Source organism: Zeugodacus cucurbitae, chromosome 5 (assembly GCF_028554725.1).
Source record: "Zeugodacus cucurbitae isolate PBARC_wt_2022May chromosome 5, idZeuCucr1.2, whole genome shotgun sequence".
Taxonomy (NCBI): domain Eukaryota; kingdom Metazoa; phylum Arthropoda; class Insecta; order Diptera; family Tephritidae; genus Zeugodacus; species Zeugodacus cucurbitae.
The window spans coordinates 6,970,420-6,989,171 of NC_071670.1; the positions used below are offsets into that span (position 1 = coordinate 6,970,420).

Below are 18,752 nucleotides of genomic sequence, written 5' to 3' on the forward strand. Positions count from 1 at the left end.
AACTTTCAACGCGCTTATATACATCAATTTACATATGTAAATACAAGGACTCACACCGCAAATGTATATATTCTTGATTGACTAAGATATAAGCATAAAAGCTAGAAAGAATTGAAAATTACGCTTTTTAAGAGCACATTCAATAGGTAAAATATTATTTGAAAATATTTTATTAAAAAAAAAAAAAATTAAAAAAAAAAAATTTGGATACCAATTTATTTTAATATTAAATTAAAAAGTAGTAAAGTTAATAAAAAAAAATTAAATCGAGGAATTTAAAAATTTTTAAAAAAGATTTTGATAAATTTTGAAGAACTGTGGAAAACTTTGAAAAAAAAAAATTGAAAAATTTTGAAAAAACTTGAAAAATATTGTATGTGAAAAGCTTAAAGTATATTTTTCTTCATTTTTCAAACTAGACAAAAAATTTGAAAAATTTTGAAAAAACTTAGAAAAATATTGTATTTGGAAAGGTTAAAGTATATTTAGTTGTTTCAAAAAATATTTCTATTATTTCTGTTACCAAGTGTTATCAGTGTTTTATTTTACTTATTAAACAAAAAAAAGCAAATTAATTTTTCTCTCAAAACAAAAACCAGCGCTGTATATATGCATAAGTGTATGAAAAAAAATGTCTTATAACTATTTAAGTTGTGTTTGAAAGATTTAAGGATACGTTGAAAACCAAAACTCAATTGCAGATATGCTTTTGTATAGCAAATTGTCTTTTTAGCCCCTTTATTCACCAATTTCCAACACTTATTAACCTCTCCCCGAACACTGACTCTCCCTGTCTCCCACACTAGGCACTTTACCCATCTGTGCTGCTGTCAAATGTTAAAAATATATATACGTTTAAGCCCCTCTCACTTCAATTCCTCTCACTAGTGCTAGCTACTCAATGCGCTCTTGTGATGTCTGCCCCACGACTGCAGAATGTATCCATATGTTTTCACAACCATAGTTTTTTGCATATCTTATTTCATATACCATTGGAGTTAACATTTACATAAACTAACTCAATCTTTTCTTCTTATTACCTCACTCTCTCTGTCTCTTTCACACACACATATTTTTAATACAAACACCTATCCTTACACGTCCTTCTCGGTATGTTGCAGTACAGCCTCTCCCACTCTACCACTCACTAGCGTACGCTATCTTCCACTGTTTCTCTCTCGCTCTTGCGCTCCTAACTTTCTTGTAGTCAGATCTTTTTGAACCCCAACTCAATATCAACATTTGTACTCAAACGCCCAATTTCGGAAAACAAACAACAAAAAAAAAACCAAAATCTTAGCTAAAATCCCTCAATATTTCCCCCCTAAAATAAAGAAACATAAAACTACCAAAATACAACTACAATTACAAACATTGAACTACAAGAAATTCAAAAATCATACGGGTTTTTTTGTTTACAGGGACCTACCTAAAGAGTACAGAGTTCGAGTCCGTGTTAACTCGTAAGATAAAATCCATTTCTTTCTTTACTTGTATTTATGTTAAACAACAGATAAACATAAACGTAAATAATTATTAAAAAAATATCTATATATATATATATTTGCAAAAACAAATTTACAACAAAATATATATATATACTACATATATCTATAGTATACTAAAATACGAATAGTATGAAATATATTGCAGATGCCTCTTAGAATCAGCGTGTTTTCTCTAAATAGTACCTTTTTTGCTACTACTAATACTACTACTACTACTAAAATACTCCTAATACACCAGTACTTAACATACTAAATTTTAGTTGCTACTATATGAGCACCACTGTAATCTACTACTATTTAGTATCGTATGCGTGACCACACACTTAGTACACATTTTCACATACTACTAGTCTAGCTAGTTTCATGGACTCTTGGTAGACACTTTTCAAATGAAATTCAATAAAACACTGTAGCGCAGCATAAAAATACTACTATTTGACTCACCACTAAAAATTACTATATACTTAAATTCGCTAAAGTACCTTAGGTACTACTATTACTGGATAACTCTGTTGTTCTTATTTATAACTCACAGCACAAATTGTATTCAGTATCATATAGAAATAGAAGAGAGTTTTACATTTTCACTACTGTTTTTTTGGTTATAAATGTATGTATGTATTACAATTTGATTTAGTACTTGCGTATATATTCATTACTCTTTTCAATAACACTTAGTCAACTTGTAGGAACACTTGCTATAACCTCACCATACCTTTTCGATTAGAATTATGAACTAAAAATAATTGCTACTACTTTTCAATACTATTTATAGTACTATTTCTCACTATGACTCTAGAAAAATCTCTTAGTGAAATAACTGTACTTAACTAAGTTCAAAATTCATCAAATTACAAAACAAAATCGTGTTTACTTTCCTTTACAATGATATTAGTATTGCACTTAATACTGTAAGTGTTTCACAAGTTCATAAAAACTACAGTTTCTTTTATTTCTCCATCATTATTATTATTTTTTACCCAATTTTTTGCAGGAATAGCAGTTTCGAATGCACTTACTATTTTGCTTAACTTAAATAACTACTATCCTTACAATTGTTTACTCAAACAAAGTGTTTCACAAGTTCATAAAAACTACAGTTTCTTTTATTTCTCCATCATTATTATTATTTTGTTACCCAATTTTTGCAGGAATAGCAGTTTCGAATGCACTTACTATTTTGCTTAACTTAAATAACTACTATCCTTACAATTGTTTACTCAAACAAAGGTGTTCCACAAGTTAATTTCATATTTTGGACCTTCATTTATATTAGTTTTACCTTTCACTCTTCAAATATCTCTAAATAATGCTATTCTAATTGACATTTACTATTTGAAGCAAGTGTTCCACAAGTTCAAATCGCTTTATTTACCAAATTTCTATTGATTTAACTTCTCTTATTGAATTTTCTCTAAGGAATATTATTATAATTAACATTTTCGATTTCAATCAGGTATTCCACAAGTTCAATTTATATTTTAGACCTTCAACTATACTTATTTAACTCCCTCTTCTACTCATTTAATATTTCTAAAGAATGTTATGCTAATTGACACTTTTTATTTCAAGCAGTGATGTTCCACAAGTTCACATCACTTTATATTCTTCATATCTACTAGTTTTGCTTTCTAATCGTGAAATATCTCTAAAGAATGTCATGCTAATTATTACTAGCAGGTGTTCCACAAGCTCACTTCCTATATAAGACCTTTATTTCTCTTGCATTTTCTTTCTACTCTTTTAATATCTCTAAAGAATGTTATGCTAATTAATATTTTCGATTGCAAGCAGGTGTTCCACAAATTCATAGTACTTTTATATTCCTTTTTAATTACTTTCTTTGATATTTTTTCGAATGTTATTATTTTAAACGATAAAATGAATTTTTGTTTTAAAATAAATATGAAATATAGCTTTTAAAAAACACACATATATTAATTTAAAACATAATTACTATATGATGTAAGTATATCCATTACTTAGAAAAAAAAGAAAATTATTCCGCATACAGTAGATATACTTATATACTCGAAAAGATATAGTTTCTTGTAGTATCATATTCGAATTCCATATTAACAAATAGACTACTGGATTTTACTCCATTTCGATTTAAAAACTCAGTTAGTACTACCTAAATTGATAGTTAAAAACTAATTGTAAACACATTCCAACAAACCTCGTGTATTCCGAATGCTTTTCAAACCTCACCTTCGTCTCCTCAGTGTTGTTGACCCCGTAGCGTTATGCTGAAAATATTTCTCATTTCTGCTTAATGCCAAGAAGCACTCAAATGAATGCGATTGTTCTTTTTACAGGAAAAATCATCATTTTCTCTTGGGAAGGTATTTAAAGCTACCTTTGAATTTGAAAATATATAAGTAGTATGTTTTGGCACAAAATTTATACAATATTAAACAAATAAATAAACTCCAAAAGTAGTTGTGTTACAAGCACAAAGTTACTATAATAAATGGAATATATACTCGAAAAAATTCCCACAAAACTTTTAGTATTCATAAAATACCATTAATAATATGTGCGATATAAAATAAATATTTACTATTTTTACTCGATAAAACAAGATTTTAAACTCCCTAATCAATTAAACCCAGTGATAACCTAAGAAAAATTTCTTTAAATATTTACACACAAAAAATCAATCTTTATATTATGGAAATTCATAGCATATTTATCACATGCTTTTTGACTGGCCTGAAGATTGTGTTTCATAAGTTCATAAAATGCAAAGCCATAACAATACTTATATAAGACATAAATGGTAGTGTTCCACAAGTTCATAAAACTCAAAGCCATAAGAATACTTAAATAAGACATTTAGGGTAGTGTGCCACAAGTTCATAAAATGAAAACTCAAATTGACTAATTTCTCTGAGTATAGGATTACGTTTATCAAATTCACAATGAGAAATTCTTCAGATAGTAGGTAGTTTTGTCTAAGAAGTCTAGCATAATATTAATGATTTTAGGTAATAAACAAAGTTTTTAAAACTCAAGTTTAACAGTATATTGAACTGACTACTTTTCCAAAGAGTACTTTTTAACCTTTCGTAGGTATGTATATTACTGTAGTTGGCTTATTTTAACTGCTACTAATTATTTCTTGCCACCGAAAGCGGATAAAAATACATTTTCTTACTTGGTTAAAAACCTTGTGTTCCACAAGTTCAATATAGTTCGCTTCCTATTGATTGATTTGCTAAATTTGCAGTATTGCCTAGTTCCTAGTGGCTTTTAATGTTTATAATTTTCTTTAATAGTAATATTCTTCGCCGTTTTCCTGCTTTAAACTCTCTTCACCTAGACATTTTCCATTTACAAACGATGTTTTTAATGCTCTGAGTGTTGTACGTCTTTATGAAAGCTCTTGACGTAAATTCTACTGAAATGTTAGCGCTATATTCTTAATACAAATTTCTGTTGCTATTTCAAATAGGCTTCTTGAGATCGGTTCATTTAGTTTGCTCATTACAAATAATAATTTAATTTTTATTTTTACATTTTCTCACTGGAATCGATTTTTTTTTAACAATTCTTGCATTACTAACTAACAATCTACGCCTCTGAGTCTTCTGTCTTCAAACTATATACACAGTAGCTGCATAAAATTAGTTTGCTTACTAACTAACAACAATAACATACCGATAACTTAAACTCTGGATCAGACACTCACCAATCTACTCACACTCGACTCAACTATCACTCAAAAATAATTGCTTAAACAATTAATGTGTCTTATTCTTCACTCAAATATCTTAATTGCCTTAATAAAGATTATTATTTTTCAAAAACAAAGTTATTTAGTAATCTTCATATATTTGCTCAATAATAACTAATTTTAACTCAATTATTTTTACTCAAATTTGGCACATAATTTTAAAATATTTTTTTTTATTTTTTATGTTTACTTTTTTAATAAATTCACTTGGCATAGAAAATATTAAATGCTATTCATCATTCAGTAATGGTTTTTTTTTTAAGAAAACATTTGAATAAGAGGAAAAAAATTCCACTCAATTTTCACTCAAAAAATATTTTTCATCATTCTTCTCTTTTCTTTTTAATATTTCTTGCTATTACTTAATATATAATCACTCTTTTACTTTTGAATAGGAGCAAATAAGAATTCCACTCAATTTCCACTCAAATTTTTTTTCAAATTTTTTTGCTATTATTTAATAAATAATTAATATTTTTTACTTTTATTGTGGACAATCATTAGCAATCTACTTCTTATAGTTCTTCACTGCGTTTAATTTAGACTCAAACACCTTTGACAGCGCGCTCGAACGCATTTGAGCATTAAAGTAATTAATTCACTCCACTTCTTTTTGGCTCAAACTCAAATTGACACATATAGTTTTTACTTCACATAAGCTAACTCACGCAACTCAATTGAACTGAACTCAATTTAAAACAAGTAAAAAAAAAAAAAAACAAAAAAAAATTTCACTCAACAAACTCACTCAAGGGAAATTTCACTTTTACTGAAATGTTGAAAAAAAATCGCATTATTTCTATTTTTTCAACTTTTCAACTTTTTAAAAAAATTTGGAAAAAATAAAAAAAAAATTTAATTTAAAACAAATTATAAAAATTAAAATTTTAATTTTTTTATTCATTTTAATTTTTTTTTATTTTACCTATTACTTACAACTTCAGCTCGCTACTAATTTCAGTCTCAATTTTCAGCTACTAAATTTCTACTTCCACTCCATACTCAAAAATCAACTCAACATTTTCCACTCATTCATTCCAATTTCTACGTGTCTGAGTAAATGTTATGAAATGTCTTGATTATGTATATTTTTTATACATACATATATATTGTGATTTACTAAATGTCTCTTTTTTTGTATGTATTTTTCTCTTCTCTCATTCTGCTCTCGATAACACACACTGCATATACTATATGAAAAAAAACAATCGAAAAATTAATGCAATTGAATTGACGTACACTGTAACAAATAATGAAATTTTAAACAAAAAAATATTTTTGTTTTAACAAAATAATTTCTTAATAACAAAAATAATTATTTAAATAAAAATTATTAACCAAAAAAAAATCAAAAAAAAATTTAATATTAACAAAAAACAATTTTTTTTATTGTTTTTAATACAAAAATATTTTTTTTTTTATAAATTAACACTAATTTTTCACACTACAACAATAACGTAAAATTTATTACAACAACCAACAATTTGTTTAAATGCCGCGCAAACAACTCTACAACAACTCTACTCTTTACAAAAAACAAAATAAATCAAATCAACAACAACTACGGTGAAAAAAACACAACAAACAAACCATCACAACAACAACCAAAAAAATACTCTAGTTTCTCCAACTACTACGAATTCTCCAAGGAGCAGGACTACATTTGCTCGAAGCCCGAGGACTCTGGCATGCATTTATGCTCGGATTTGCCACCGTATCGTGTTGGCGACATGATTTGCACCGGTAAGTGAACAATATGCACAGCAAAAAATATAAACAACAACAACAAAAAAATAGGTTTATTGTTATAGCTGGTTAATTAAGCAATTAAGTGTAGGAAAAAAATAATTAAAAATTGTTAAGAGACGCGAGCGGAATGAGTGATGAAAGTAAAGCAATTTGTGCGCAACTCAATTTAAAGTGTGCTCAAAAACCGTTAGACCGACAGTTGTAACGGCTGAGAGGGAGGCGGGTGTGGTGGCCAACAAACTTGGCTGCTGCTGGTAAACGCTACGCAACTGACTATAGCAAACGCCAGTGTTGTTGCTGCTGCTCATTAAGCCGTCGCGCTAGCCGTAACAGTAAAATTAGCGCGAACGGTCGTAAGCGGAAATGGGCAATGGACAACAAACTTTAATTGCTACTTGAGTGATTTTGCATGCTGCCAATGTGTTGTGTTGTTGGCAGCGCAGCATATTGTTGTTGTAATTGTTGCTTATGTTAATGAGCATGATAGACGCACCGACCTTGTTGTTGCTTATTATTATGTAAGCGCGCCAATTTTTCATTATGATTATGCAATTATGCCACGGCAAGCAGGGTGGGAGCTCTGCTGTCGATACAATTTTTAATTAAAAATTTCCTGTTTATGCAACAACAAGCGGCGCAGGAGTATGCAGACAGTGAAAATTGTGAATAAATACTTACAAATGAAATCGACAGGAATAAAATGGTGAAAATTAAAAAATAAAATAAAATAAAATAAAATAAAATAAAATAAAATAAAATAAAATAAAATAAAATAAAATAAAATAAAATAAAATAAAATAAAATAAAATAAAATAAAATAAAATAAAATAAAATAAAATAAAATAAAGTAAAATAAAATTAAATTAAATTAAATTAAATTAAATTAAAATACAATAAAATAAAATAAAATAAAATAAAATAAAATAAAATAAAATAAAGTAAAGTAAAATAAAATAAAATAAAATAAAATAAAATAAAGTAAAATTAAATTAAATAAAATTAAATTAAATTAAATAAAATTAAATTAAATTAAATTAAATTAAAATAAAATTAAATTAAAATAAATTTAAATAAAATAATAAGAAAGTAATAAAAAAATCAAATTAAAATAAAATAAAATAAAACGAAAAAAATTAAGCTAATAAAAAATATTTAGGAAACAACATAACAAAATAAAAAAAAATAAAAATAATTATTAAATAAATAAAATAATAACAAAGTAATAAAAAAAATCAAATTAAAATAAAATAAAAAATAAATAAAAATAAAAATAAAACAACGAAGAAGAAATAAAACAACGAAGAAGAAATAAAATACCTAAAAATTATTAAAGAAAAACATTAAAATAAAATAAAAATGGAAAAAATTAGATAAATAAAAATCAGCTCATTTTGTTACAGAAACGAAAATCAGCGGGAAAATTTTATTCAAATGAAAGCAAGCTTGGCAACACGCCTCGCATTCGCGCGCATTTCATTATTAACGCTTGACTTGAGCGCTTCCGCAACCTTTATCGCGGCATAATTTAAGGCGGACAAAAAAATATTTTTTTAATAAATTCCCCAACATTATTATGAATTTCCACAATTATTATTAACCGTAATTTCACAGACCAGTGCGCAAGCAGTTGGCAGCAAAACGCTTTGAAAAATCGCCAAGTGAACGTCAATTCAGATTAATTATCGATAAATTTCCGAAACGCATTTCCACGAGAGAAAAAAACATTGTTAATGAAAATAAAGGATTTATTTTTTAGTAAAAATTTTAAAGCTACAAAGCCTACAAAAAGCTCAACAAAACCATTATTCCTTATACTCAAGGATTTTCGTGTATTGTAATTCCAAAATAGTTTATTTGTCGCCATAAATAATTTAATAAAATAATGTCTATATCGAATATTTTAATTATATAAAAAAATTAATGCAAATTAATTTTACAGAACCTGCATCCGTGTATGGTGACAATCTACCGACAAATACCTCTTGCGTCAATTGGAATCAATATTATAAGGATTGTCTGCAGATTGGCAATAATCCATTTCAAGGGACAATCTCGTTCGATAATATTGGCATGGCATGGGTGGCGATATTTTTGGTAAGTAAAGGAATGTGTGTGATCTGTGAAATGAGAATTGGAGCGGAAAGAGTAAGCTTCAAGAAGAGCTTCAAAACATATATTTCAAAATATATAAATAAAAAACATGAAAATGTGTCTGAAATGGTCTTGTTTCAAAATGTATATATATATGTATATGGATACAATTAATCGAAATAAGCATGAAAAGAGTAATCGAAACTAAAAAATGTAGGAAATTTAGGGTTTCTTGGCTAAAAATATTATTTCCTTTACCCTAAAGTAATCAAAAGTAATTAAAAGTAATGACAACAGAGAATGCCTGAAAGTATGTTATTCTCTAAAAAAAAATAATTCAGTGCTAATTAACATAATAAAACTAGCGTTCGAAGTTAATAAAATTAAAGCAATTTGGTGTTTTATGATTAAATTACTTTCGATTACATTTTAATTACTTCAAGAAATGTTAAATAATTAAAGAATCTGACAAGTGGCGCAAAAAAATATGATAGATAATAGGCATATAAGTAATCTAAGTTAATGAAATACCAGAAATTTTGTATTGCACGCCTAAAAGTATGCATTATTTTTTAATTACAATAATATTACACTCAAGTAATTATAAGATTGGCCAGACAATTTAAGTAGCCTCTCAAAGCGCATGCATAAAAGTAAGTTAAGTTAAGTATTCTTAGAATATTTCTCATTTCTAAATATTTTTCTTGTAATTAGAAACCACTTCAAGTAATTAAAACAATTTCATATTAATTTGACAATAAAAATTACGGGATTCACGTATGGTAGGAGGCGCTTGAAAAGACTTCACTAGCTAAGAAGCTAGTGAGTGTGCAACGGGCGGCTCTCATAGCCATGTGCGGTGCGCTACGGACCACACCGACTTTGGCACTGAATTCCCTAGTTCATATAGCACCCGTGGACATAGCCGGAAGGGAGGCTGGGTATATAACAGGGTGCGCGCCTGGACACTCTAGTATCCTCAGGCGCTTCGGCTTCATTCCGAGGTTACTGGACTACCATCATGTCGACGAGCCCTACCCTGGTGGTCTATTCTCTGCTCTCATACCTTCAAGAGAGGGTTGGGTGGGTAGAAGTCGCTGGAGGAGAGACGCGATAAGCTTCTTTACGGCCATAAAGGTTGCAGCAGCTTTCAGAAAGGTGACGATCCACTCTGATAGTAAGGCGGCAATATTAGCCTTAAGCTCAATATTAGCCTTAAGCGCTCCAGGCTCGTAAAGGATTGCCAGTGCTCGCTATCAGTTGCTATCATACTAGTTTGGGTACCTGGCCACAGCGGAATCGCAGGAAACTGCAAGGCTGATGAGCTTGTTAGGCTAGGCACTTCTGTTGCACTTACAGTGGAATGGGAACAAATAGAAGCGCCGCTGTCCTCTTGCAACTTGCTTCTGGATGAATGGGTCTCAGTCGAACTGAGCAGGCGCTGGACAGTCACTAGCACCTGTTCTGTCGCAAAATCATTCTGGCCCAAAGTAAATCGCAAGAGGTCAAGGGAACTCTTTGCCCTAAGCAAGATCAATCTTTCCCAAATTATAGGTGTTCTAACTGGCCATTGTCCCATTGGGACTCACACGGTCAAATTAAAAATTTTACCAGAGGCTAGCTGCAAAAGCTTCCTAGAAGAAGGTGAGGTAGAATCCTCCCAGCATTTCCCTTGGGCACCCCCGCGAATTAGCGGATACAGAAGTTAAAAACCTCTGCAGATTTGTGGTAGGTCCCACGCGCTTTGTCGATTCACAATTAAATGAGGGCGTTAATTTTTACATCATCACACAGTACTGCTCTCGATAGTCTAAGTGGGTTTCCCTCTTTGTAGGGGAACAGCCTTCGTACCCAACCTAACCTAACCTGACTATAAAAATGGTTGCCTTATCAGCATTAATCATTAAAAAGATATTTCCATTGTTATAAAAATATTTAAAGACAAATTTTAGTCTAGTTGTATGAAGAAAGGAAATAGGCACACCTCAAAGTATGCAATATTTTTCAAAGAATATAGAAAATTATAAAATTGTCATACAGAATGTAAGCATGAATATATTATAAAAAAGTAGGCATCTTAACGCCTAAAAGTATGCTATGAAATAAAGGCAACCCCAGAATTTAGTACATTTTGAGAGGTTTGAAAAAGCAAAACTAACGAAAAATAGCCTAATCAACGTTAATCGTTTCTAAGATTTTTTATTACAGATCTTATGCTATGGAAAATACAATTTTGAGGCCTAAAAGTATGCAATCTTTAAAAAAAAAAGTAGAATGCTATAAAGTTGTCATACAGCATACATTATAAGGTTGAATATATTCGACGTAGTACAAGAAGTAGGCACATAAACGCCTAAGGGTATGCTACGCAATACAGATAAATAGCAACTATAGAATTTAGTACATTTAGTACAGTTCTCAATTGTGAAACTTTTGAAAGCGAAAATATCGAAAAATAGTATTATAATTAGTTGCTTCAAATAGATATCTCAGCAGTATATGCAGTAAATGTGTTATTATATTTTTTAAATCTAATTTCAAACCCTAAAAATATGCTAACCTAAGCAAATTTTAATATAAATGCGATTTTTCTACCTTGTAATGCTCAATATTATTAATGTTTCAAGAAAAGCTCGACAATACCTTGCTAAACTCCATTTCAGAATTCTGTTTGCACCCTAAAAGTATGCAATGTTATAAAAATTTATATAAATTATACACACAATTATACTTTCATTAAACATATCTCTTTCAAACCGCTCGCTCCCCACTATACCACCACCACCACAACATTTCCATAACCCAAAGAGCAGCTCAATTAATTTGCTACACCTAAAAGGCTGCTACATGCGCGTGGCCTACACAACCAGTACACAGTATCGGTTACGTATCTACTATATGTACATAATTATAGGCGTCCCAATTTCCGCGTATACGCTACGTGACACTTTTCATCCTTGTTGTTGTTGGTTTTTTGGGGACTTCCACAAAACACACACATACACACTCAGCCTTACTGAATGTACATATTTGTCCTGACACACTTATTTGCATAATTTGCGCCAGTCATCTGCTGTGTGTGTGTCGTATACCTTTTATGTGGCACCAACATTTCGGCGGCGCGTGCATTGAGGCGCGCACTCGAATTTCGTATTGGTCGCACTTTAATTTCACATTTCCCATTCGCATTTGCATTTGTACGCCTAAAAGCACATAACACCAAACGCAAACACACTGCGCAGAGCGCAGAGCGCACAGCCTGACTAACAGCAACGAAAGGTTCGCGAGCGAAAAGGATATTGGTGTGACACGTTTGGGAGTGTGGCAGCCAAAAGCAAATAACAAACAGCGGCATGAAAAGGATACACTACAACAACTATAACAAAAATAACAACGGCAAAGTAACAATAATTAGAAATGCGTTATTTGAGCAACCACAACAAAAGCAGCTGTTTTGGATATAAAAAAACAGGCAAGCCGCCTAACAGTAGGCAGGGGTGCCACTGTTTATATATATGCTTTGTATGGCCGTTTGTTCGCTGTTTATTTGAAGTTGAATTTGCTGTTTTATGTTTTTACAGCTTAAATTTCAGTAGCAATGCATTAAATGTTAATTTTAGACACTTTACAATTGCCAATGTGGCGTGGCCTTGCTGCTGGCATAGCTGGCGAAACGGTTGCGACCTAAATAAATAAAAACGCCTTATATAACCTGGCATTAAGACAGGTTACGAGAGTTGCAGACCTTTCTTAAAAATGGTGAATATACAGCAAATCGAAAAAAATATATGTACATATATATATAAATATTGGAAAACTTGAAATCAAAAATTTTCTCACGAACCTTTATATAATGAAGAAGCGCTTGAGCGGCGAATCTGAAAGTAAAGAAACACAAAAAAAAAAAATATTTAAAAAAAGTAACGGATAAAAATAAAAATATTATATAAACAAAATTTGAAAATTTAAAAATTTATGCGCCTTAAAATATGTCACGTTTTTTGGAGCGTGACTACTAAAAATGGGAAAAATACATAAGATATGAATGCATTTCATAGTTTTCGTGTAGAATCGTATAAAAATGCGTATAACGTATGTATATTTAAAATATTTCATAATAATAATAGGTAGCTCCCAAAAAGTATGCAATAATTATTTTAAAAAATTGTTAGCTACATCACAAAATAATTTAAAGCGCATTACAAAATATTTAAAGCGCATGAAAAATAAGCAGAAAGCTTAAAAAAATCAGATATATTAAATAATCACAATAAAATCCTAAAAGTATGCAACATAATTTTTATGACTGTTGGTAATTTAATGATTTTAAAAGTTGAAATCTTCCAATCGTTTATGGGTTTTACATGGTATCACAATATTTATATTTCCTCAGCATTTTTAATACAATGTCTGAATCCTAAATGTATGCTATAAAGATACATGTCAAATAGTTGTCATAATAATATATGAGAAATAAAGTGAAACAAAGAAGAACACCGCTATTATCTACTATTTTACACAAAACGACATTAAACATACCCTTAACATGCCATAATGAACTTTAAAAATCAATATATTTCACATTCTTCACCACTCTTCTTTCATGGGGTTTACGCTGTTATATAGTCTAAAATTGAATTTTTATTATGAAATTGTTTGGAAGAGAATATTTCTTAAAAATACATTACTTGAAAATTTACTTATAAAATTGTACTCCTAAAAGTATGCAATTGAACAAACTATGTTAATTTTTATTTAAATTTTATATAGAAACTGTCAAGTAGGTAAAAATATATTCTTTCATGTATGTCTAACTTTATTTCAAGAAACAAATTTTTTCTAGTTTTTTCTGTTTTTTCTAAAAAAAAACTTCAGTTGTTGAAATACTCCTCGATGTATGCCACAAAACTTCTTCTCAATTTATAAGTACCACTTCTATATTTAACTTGGCATCGTGATGATTAGGCACATGATTACCGACAGTAACTTCTTATTGACATAAAGAAAAAAATGAAAATTTAAAAGCATACATTTAGGTGTCAGATCTGAAATGTAATATTTTCATACAATAAATGTCTAAAATAATGATTTTATTTATACTGTAAAACCATGTACATATACTTGTCGAACGGTACCTAAAAAATGCTCCTAAATGTAGGCAACAATACTGAATTAATTATTTTAGAGCTGGTTCCAAACTCAGATTTGTACATTTATAAATCAAAAACATTTCATAACGCAAAAGCATTTAAGCTAAAGAATATTATCAGAAATTTTGCAGAAATGACATTCCAAACAATATTTGCGCCTAAATGTAGGCAATAACATACAATTAAATTAATTTAAACATATTTTTTGACTACGGAACGAAACCCGGAACTTAATTTTACAATTCAAAAGCATTTCATAACAAAAAAGCTAAAGAAAATTGTCCAACATTTCATTGAAATGGACTTCAAACTATATTTGCCTCTAAATGTATACTTTTAAATACAGAAAAGGTGTACATTATCACTAATAAAGAAGCACTTAAAAAGGCCTGGCTCCCTACCCTTACAGTTTCCATTTTTAAAATACTTTAATTGTTCCAATATCTACCATCACCATACTAAGTACCGCCGACCCCATCGACATGTACGAAATTACAATTAATTTAAATTGCACAAAAACAGATTTTCTCACATTTACACCACCACCAAGTCGACAAATTTATTTAATAGGCTTCACGGCAAACACCTACAACTGCACTAGGCATTGTGTGCGACTCACTCTGTTTCATTTAATTGCGGCGCGTCGACGCCTAAAACTATGCAACTACATTACATTAAGTATACAATTTACCACATTGCCGCAAGTACGCCAGTTTACGTGCACACACATACACAATTGCCGACAACGATACTGCCGACAATGGCAACGGCGACAGTGACTATGACGCCGGGCGACCTTATCGATGTGCTATTATCTGTACGCAAATTCAATTAACATTGACGGGGTGACGACGGAAATGAGGCTGCTGAGTGCCAGTCTCAATGAGATAGCGCGACAGACAGACAGACAGACAGCAACAACTGACTGCTAGTACAGTAATATACAGCAAAATTATAGGCGGCTGAAGAGCGAGCGCGACTGAATGACAAACAGTCAGGTGTGCATATGATGCGGGGTAAGTCAGAGGGTTAAACAAGGACGAGTGTTCGATTAGCGGCTAGTTAAAATTTACCTTGACGCTGTCAAGCGCCTGGAGGGAGCACCCTTAATACAAGGCTCGGTTGAATATTGCCAGTGTAAACAGCACCTACATATGTATGTACGCAGGAAGGTTAAAAGCTTTGGCAGGTCCTTGTACCTGTACCGCTTCAATTTAAGCTCTCTTGCTAATGTATGCAAATTGACAGTTACAAACAGACAAGCGAACACATATACATGACATAGTGGGTGTGCGGTGTCACATTCAACGCGTTAAAACACTTTTGCGCCTTACTGTATGTTAAGTTTTTTATTTATTTTCCATTTGGCGTCCGAAATATACACACAACTACGTCTGTAGCTTGATATTCAGCATATAAAAGACCAGTTCAATAGCAAAATATATATTCAAATCATATCAACAACAAATTGTTAAAAAAAACGCCATGAAGTATGCAACAGCTGTACAAGAAAACAAGAAGTCAAATAAATATGTAATATAAAGTCGCTCCCCATATCTTTTTATATATGTATGTAGACATTTTCACAGTCTCATTTTAACTTTCGCAAATATGCTAAGTTACATGTGTAATAAAATTTTTATTGCATACCTTTTGGCGTTGGCGTTGGCGTTCGTTGAAATTAAATTTCGCTCACGTTTGTTAGTTCGTTTGCGCTTTATTACATTGTTATTTTTAATAGACAACTTTGTTGCTTGTTAGCGCGAGTGCTAGACGCATGTGTCAAACGAGTGCGCGCGTGTATGTGCGCCTAAAAGTATGCAAATAAAACGAAAGCTATTATATTGTATCATCACGCGACACAATTCGTTAAGACATTCATACGTGTCTCTTAAACGAAATCGCCTTAAGCACATGCGTTGGAAAAAGTTTTCTCATCTTCGTCGTACACAAAAACAGCGCCAGAAAATATGCTACGTTCCTTAAGAATATTAGCTTTACTTTTCGTGTAGTAAACTTTTATGTTGAATTGACTTACATCAAAGTAGTAAAATAGAGTATATGCTTTGTTTGTGAAATTAACTACAGTTGTTGTTGGTGTCAACTAACTTCGCTTTTGAACTAAAATTTACCTCTCAAGTGAAATTGTTGCAACTAAAACCAATAATTTGGCAAAATATATATAATTTAGACAGAATATAATATGTTTTAAAGTCTAAATATTTGTCTAAATTTTGAGAACTGTTATATTTAACTGGTACTTTATTACTACTGACGCCTTAATGTATGCTTACATCAAATAAAATATTAAAATTCACCGATTGCCTTAATTATTCAATTTGTTATATTAAATTACAAAATTTGTTCGAGCTGGGTACACTCATTACTTAGGTATATATTTTAATGAGCCGAAAAGTATGCTAAAGAAAATTTTTAACAATATTTAAGCTGAAACTTTCAGTTTATAAACAAAAATTAATCTTTTTTGCATTAATGTATTAAAAAATAACAATTTTTAGTAGCGTAGTTAGTAGGGATCAAACAGAAATAATAGTTGTATATACGCCTAAAGGTATACTAATTAAAAATGTTGAGTATTTTAACCAACAAATCACTCATTTATCATATAAAAGATACAAAATTAAACATTATGAATGATGAGAACCATCATTAAAATTCAAATTTCACTAAGCGCCTAAAAGTATACCAACAAAAATCTAAATATTACAATTAAAGTATAAGGAAAAGTATGAAATGAATTAATAAAAATATGTATTGCATATTTCAGCTTATAAACGTATACAACGACATATATTTCGCAAACAATTTTAATATACGCCAAAAAGCATGCAACGCAAATATGGCATAATACAGGAAAGTATCTTTTTCACTTGGCATAACTCATTAAAACTTTTAGTTTGCTTACGCCATAATAGCAACATAGCATATGTACGCCCAAAAGTATGCTATTAAGAGTTTGGTAATTTATCAAGCATTTAATTACAAGTAAATTAATAAAATATAATAAAGTTCACTATTTAGAAAGTATCAACTCGCTCTCAACGCTACCACCAAATTCTGCAAAAACTTGTAAGCCTTGAACATAAATTTGGTAGCGCTTTCGCTACAATATTTTTATATTCGAAAAGAGTTGTGCTAAAGTTATCTTTATCTGCCGCCAAAAATCTGAGAAACTTTCGTTAAATTATGTGCACGAGAGCAGGCAACTTTTAAAGTATAGCTACACTGGATTTATAAACTCGAACTTAATAGTTATCGCTACATGCTAGGCTGCTCTAAGCTGCAGCGCCTAAAAATATGTCTCTTATAAATTGAATTTCGAAAAATTCGAAAACTTTCGCAACACATAATCAAGAAACATATATTTAAACAAACTTTTACAGCGAGATCACTAGTTCCGCTAAATAATTACGCCAAAAAGTATGCAGCGGAAATTGTAATAAGCGCATAAATACTAAAAACGTACAACTCTAAATTACAAATTTTCCATTTCGAATATTTGCAAATCTTCCTAGCAAACCGCTAACTGTGCCGTGCAGCGTAACGCCCAAAAGTATGCAGCACAATTTATTAAACGCTAAATACCCTAAATATTGACGGTGGTTACCGACAATGCAAGCTTTGTGGCTATGCTGGAGCGCGAAATCTCGTTTAGATTGCACGAAACTTTACGTTTATATGTTGTATGTGTGGGTGCCACTGTAATGTGTAACAAAAACCAACAAGCCCGAAAGTATGCTACGCGCAAATAACTTTTCCCATCATGCCATTGAAAAACTGAGTAAAATTTAATTTTCCACGTGCTTTTGTTGGAATGACGGTACGGAGGGCGTAGACGGCAAACTGTTAGAAGTGAATATTTGTTGGTTTGTTTGTTTTGGTGAGAAAAGTCATCGCGAAATATGCTGCTTATTGAAAAGTTTGCGCTAAACGCCGAGCGGTACAAGAGGAGGAAGCAGGTTGGTGCGCATAAAAAGGTGAGCTCCGACTCAGCTCACAGACAGGGGTGGAAAAAGTTGGTCGTCATTTGAGTAAAATAAGTAAGCCATTGCATTGGTTAGAAGGGGTGTAGTGCAGAGCAAATGAAAATTAGTAAGTCGAGCACTTCTGTGACGGTGCGCGGCAACGCAGAAGTGCAGGCAAGTTTGTTGTCAACAAGTGGGGCGGCAAAAATGCGATTGAGCGTGCGAAGATGGAAACAAAGTTTTTTAAATTTATTTTTTTTTATTTTCTTTCCCGCAATTTTCGCGGCCACGTTCGACTAACGGAATCTGTGTGGCAGATGCTTTTTTTTACGCCACTCTCATTGGCACCCCCATTTTGAGGCACTGACAGCATTGTGCTAATGTTGCCACAACAGGTGAACTGGCAGGTATTGTCGTTGCATACCGTCAGGGGCCATAAAGTTTTTAAGCTTCATATTACATTTGTAGCAGGGTTGTGGCAACTTTTGGCGTTGAAACATAACAACAATAATATAGCCACACTCAACGG

General features: G+C 31.0%; 1 protein-coding gene across 1 annotated transcript in view; it reads left to right on the forward strand.

Moving 5' to 3' along the window:
* Positions 1-18,752, forward strand: part of LOC105219445 (uncharacterized) — a 255,025-nt gene that overhangs the window by 169,500 nt on the left and 66,773 nt on the right. The window contains exons 7-9 of the mRNA XM_054230853.1: positions 1,422-1,463; positions 6,869-6,990; positions 8,936-9,090. Of these exons, the coding sequence (XP_054086828.1) occupies positions 1,422-1,463; positions 6,869-6,990; positions 8,936-9,090 (319 nt within the window). The remainder of the gene's footprint in view (positions 1-1,421; positions 1,464-6,868; positions 6,991-8,935; positions 9,091-18,752) is intronic.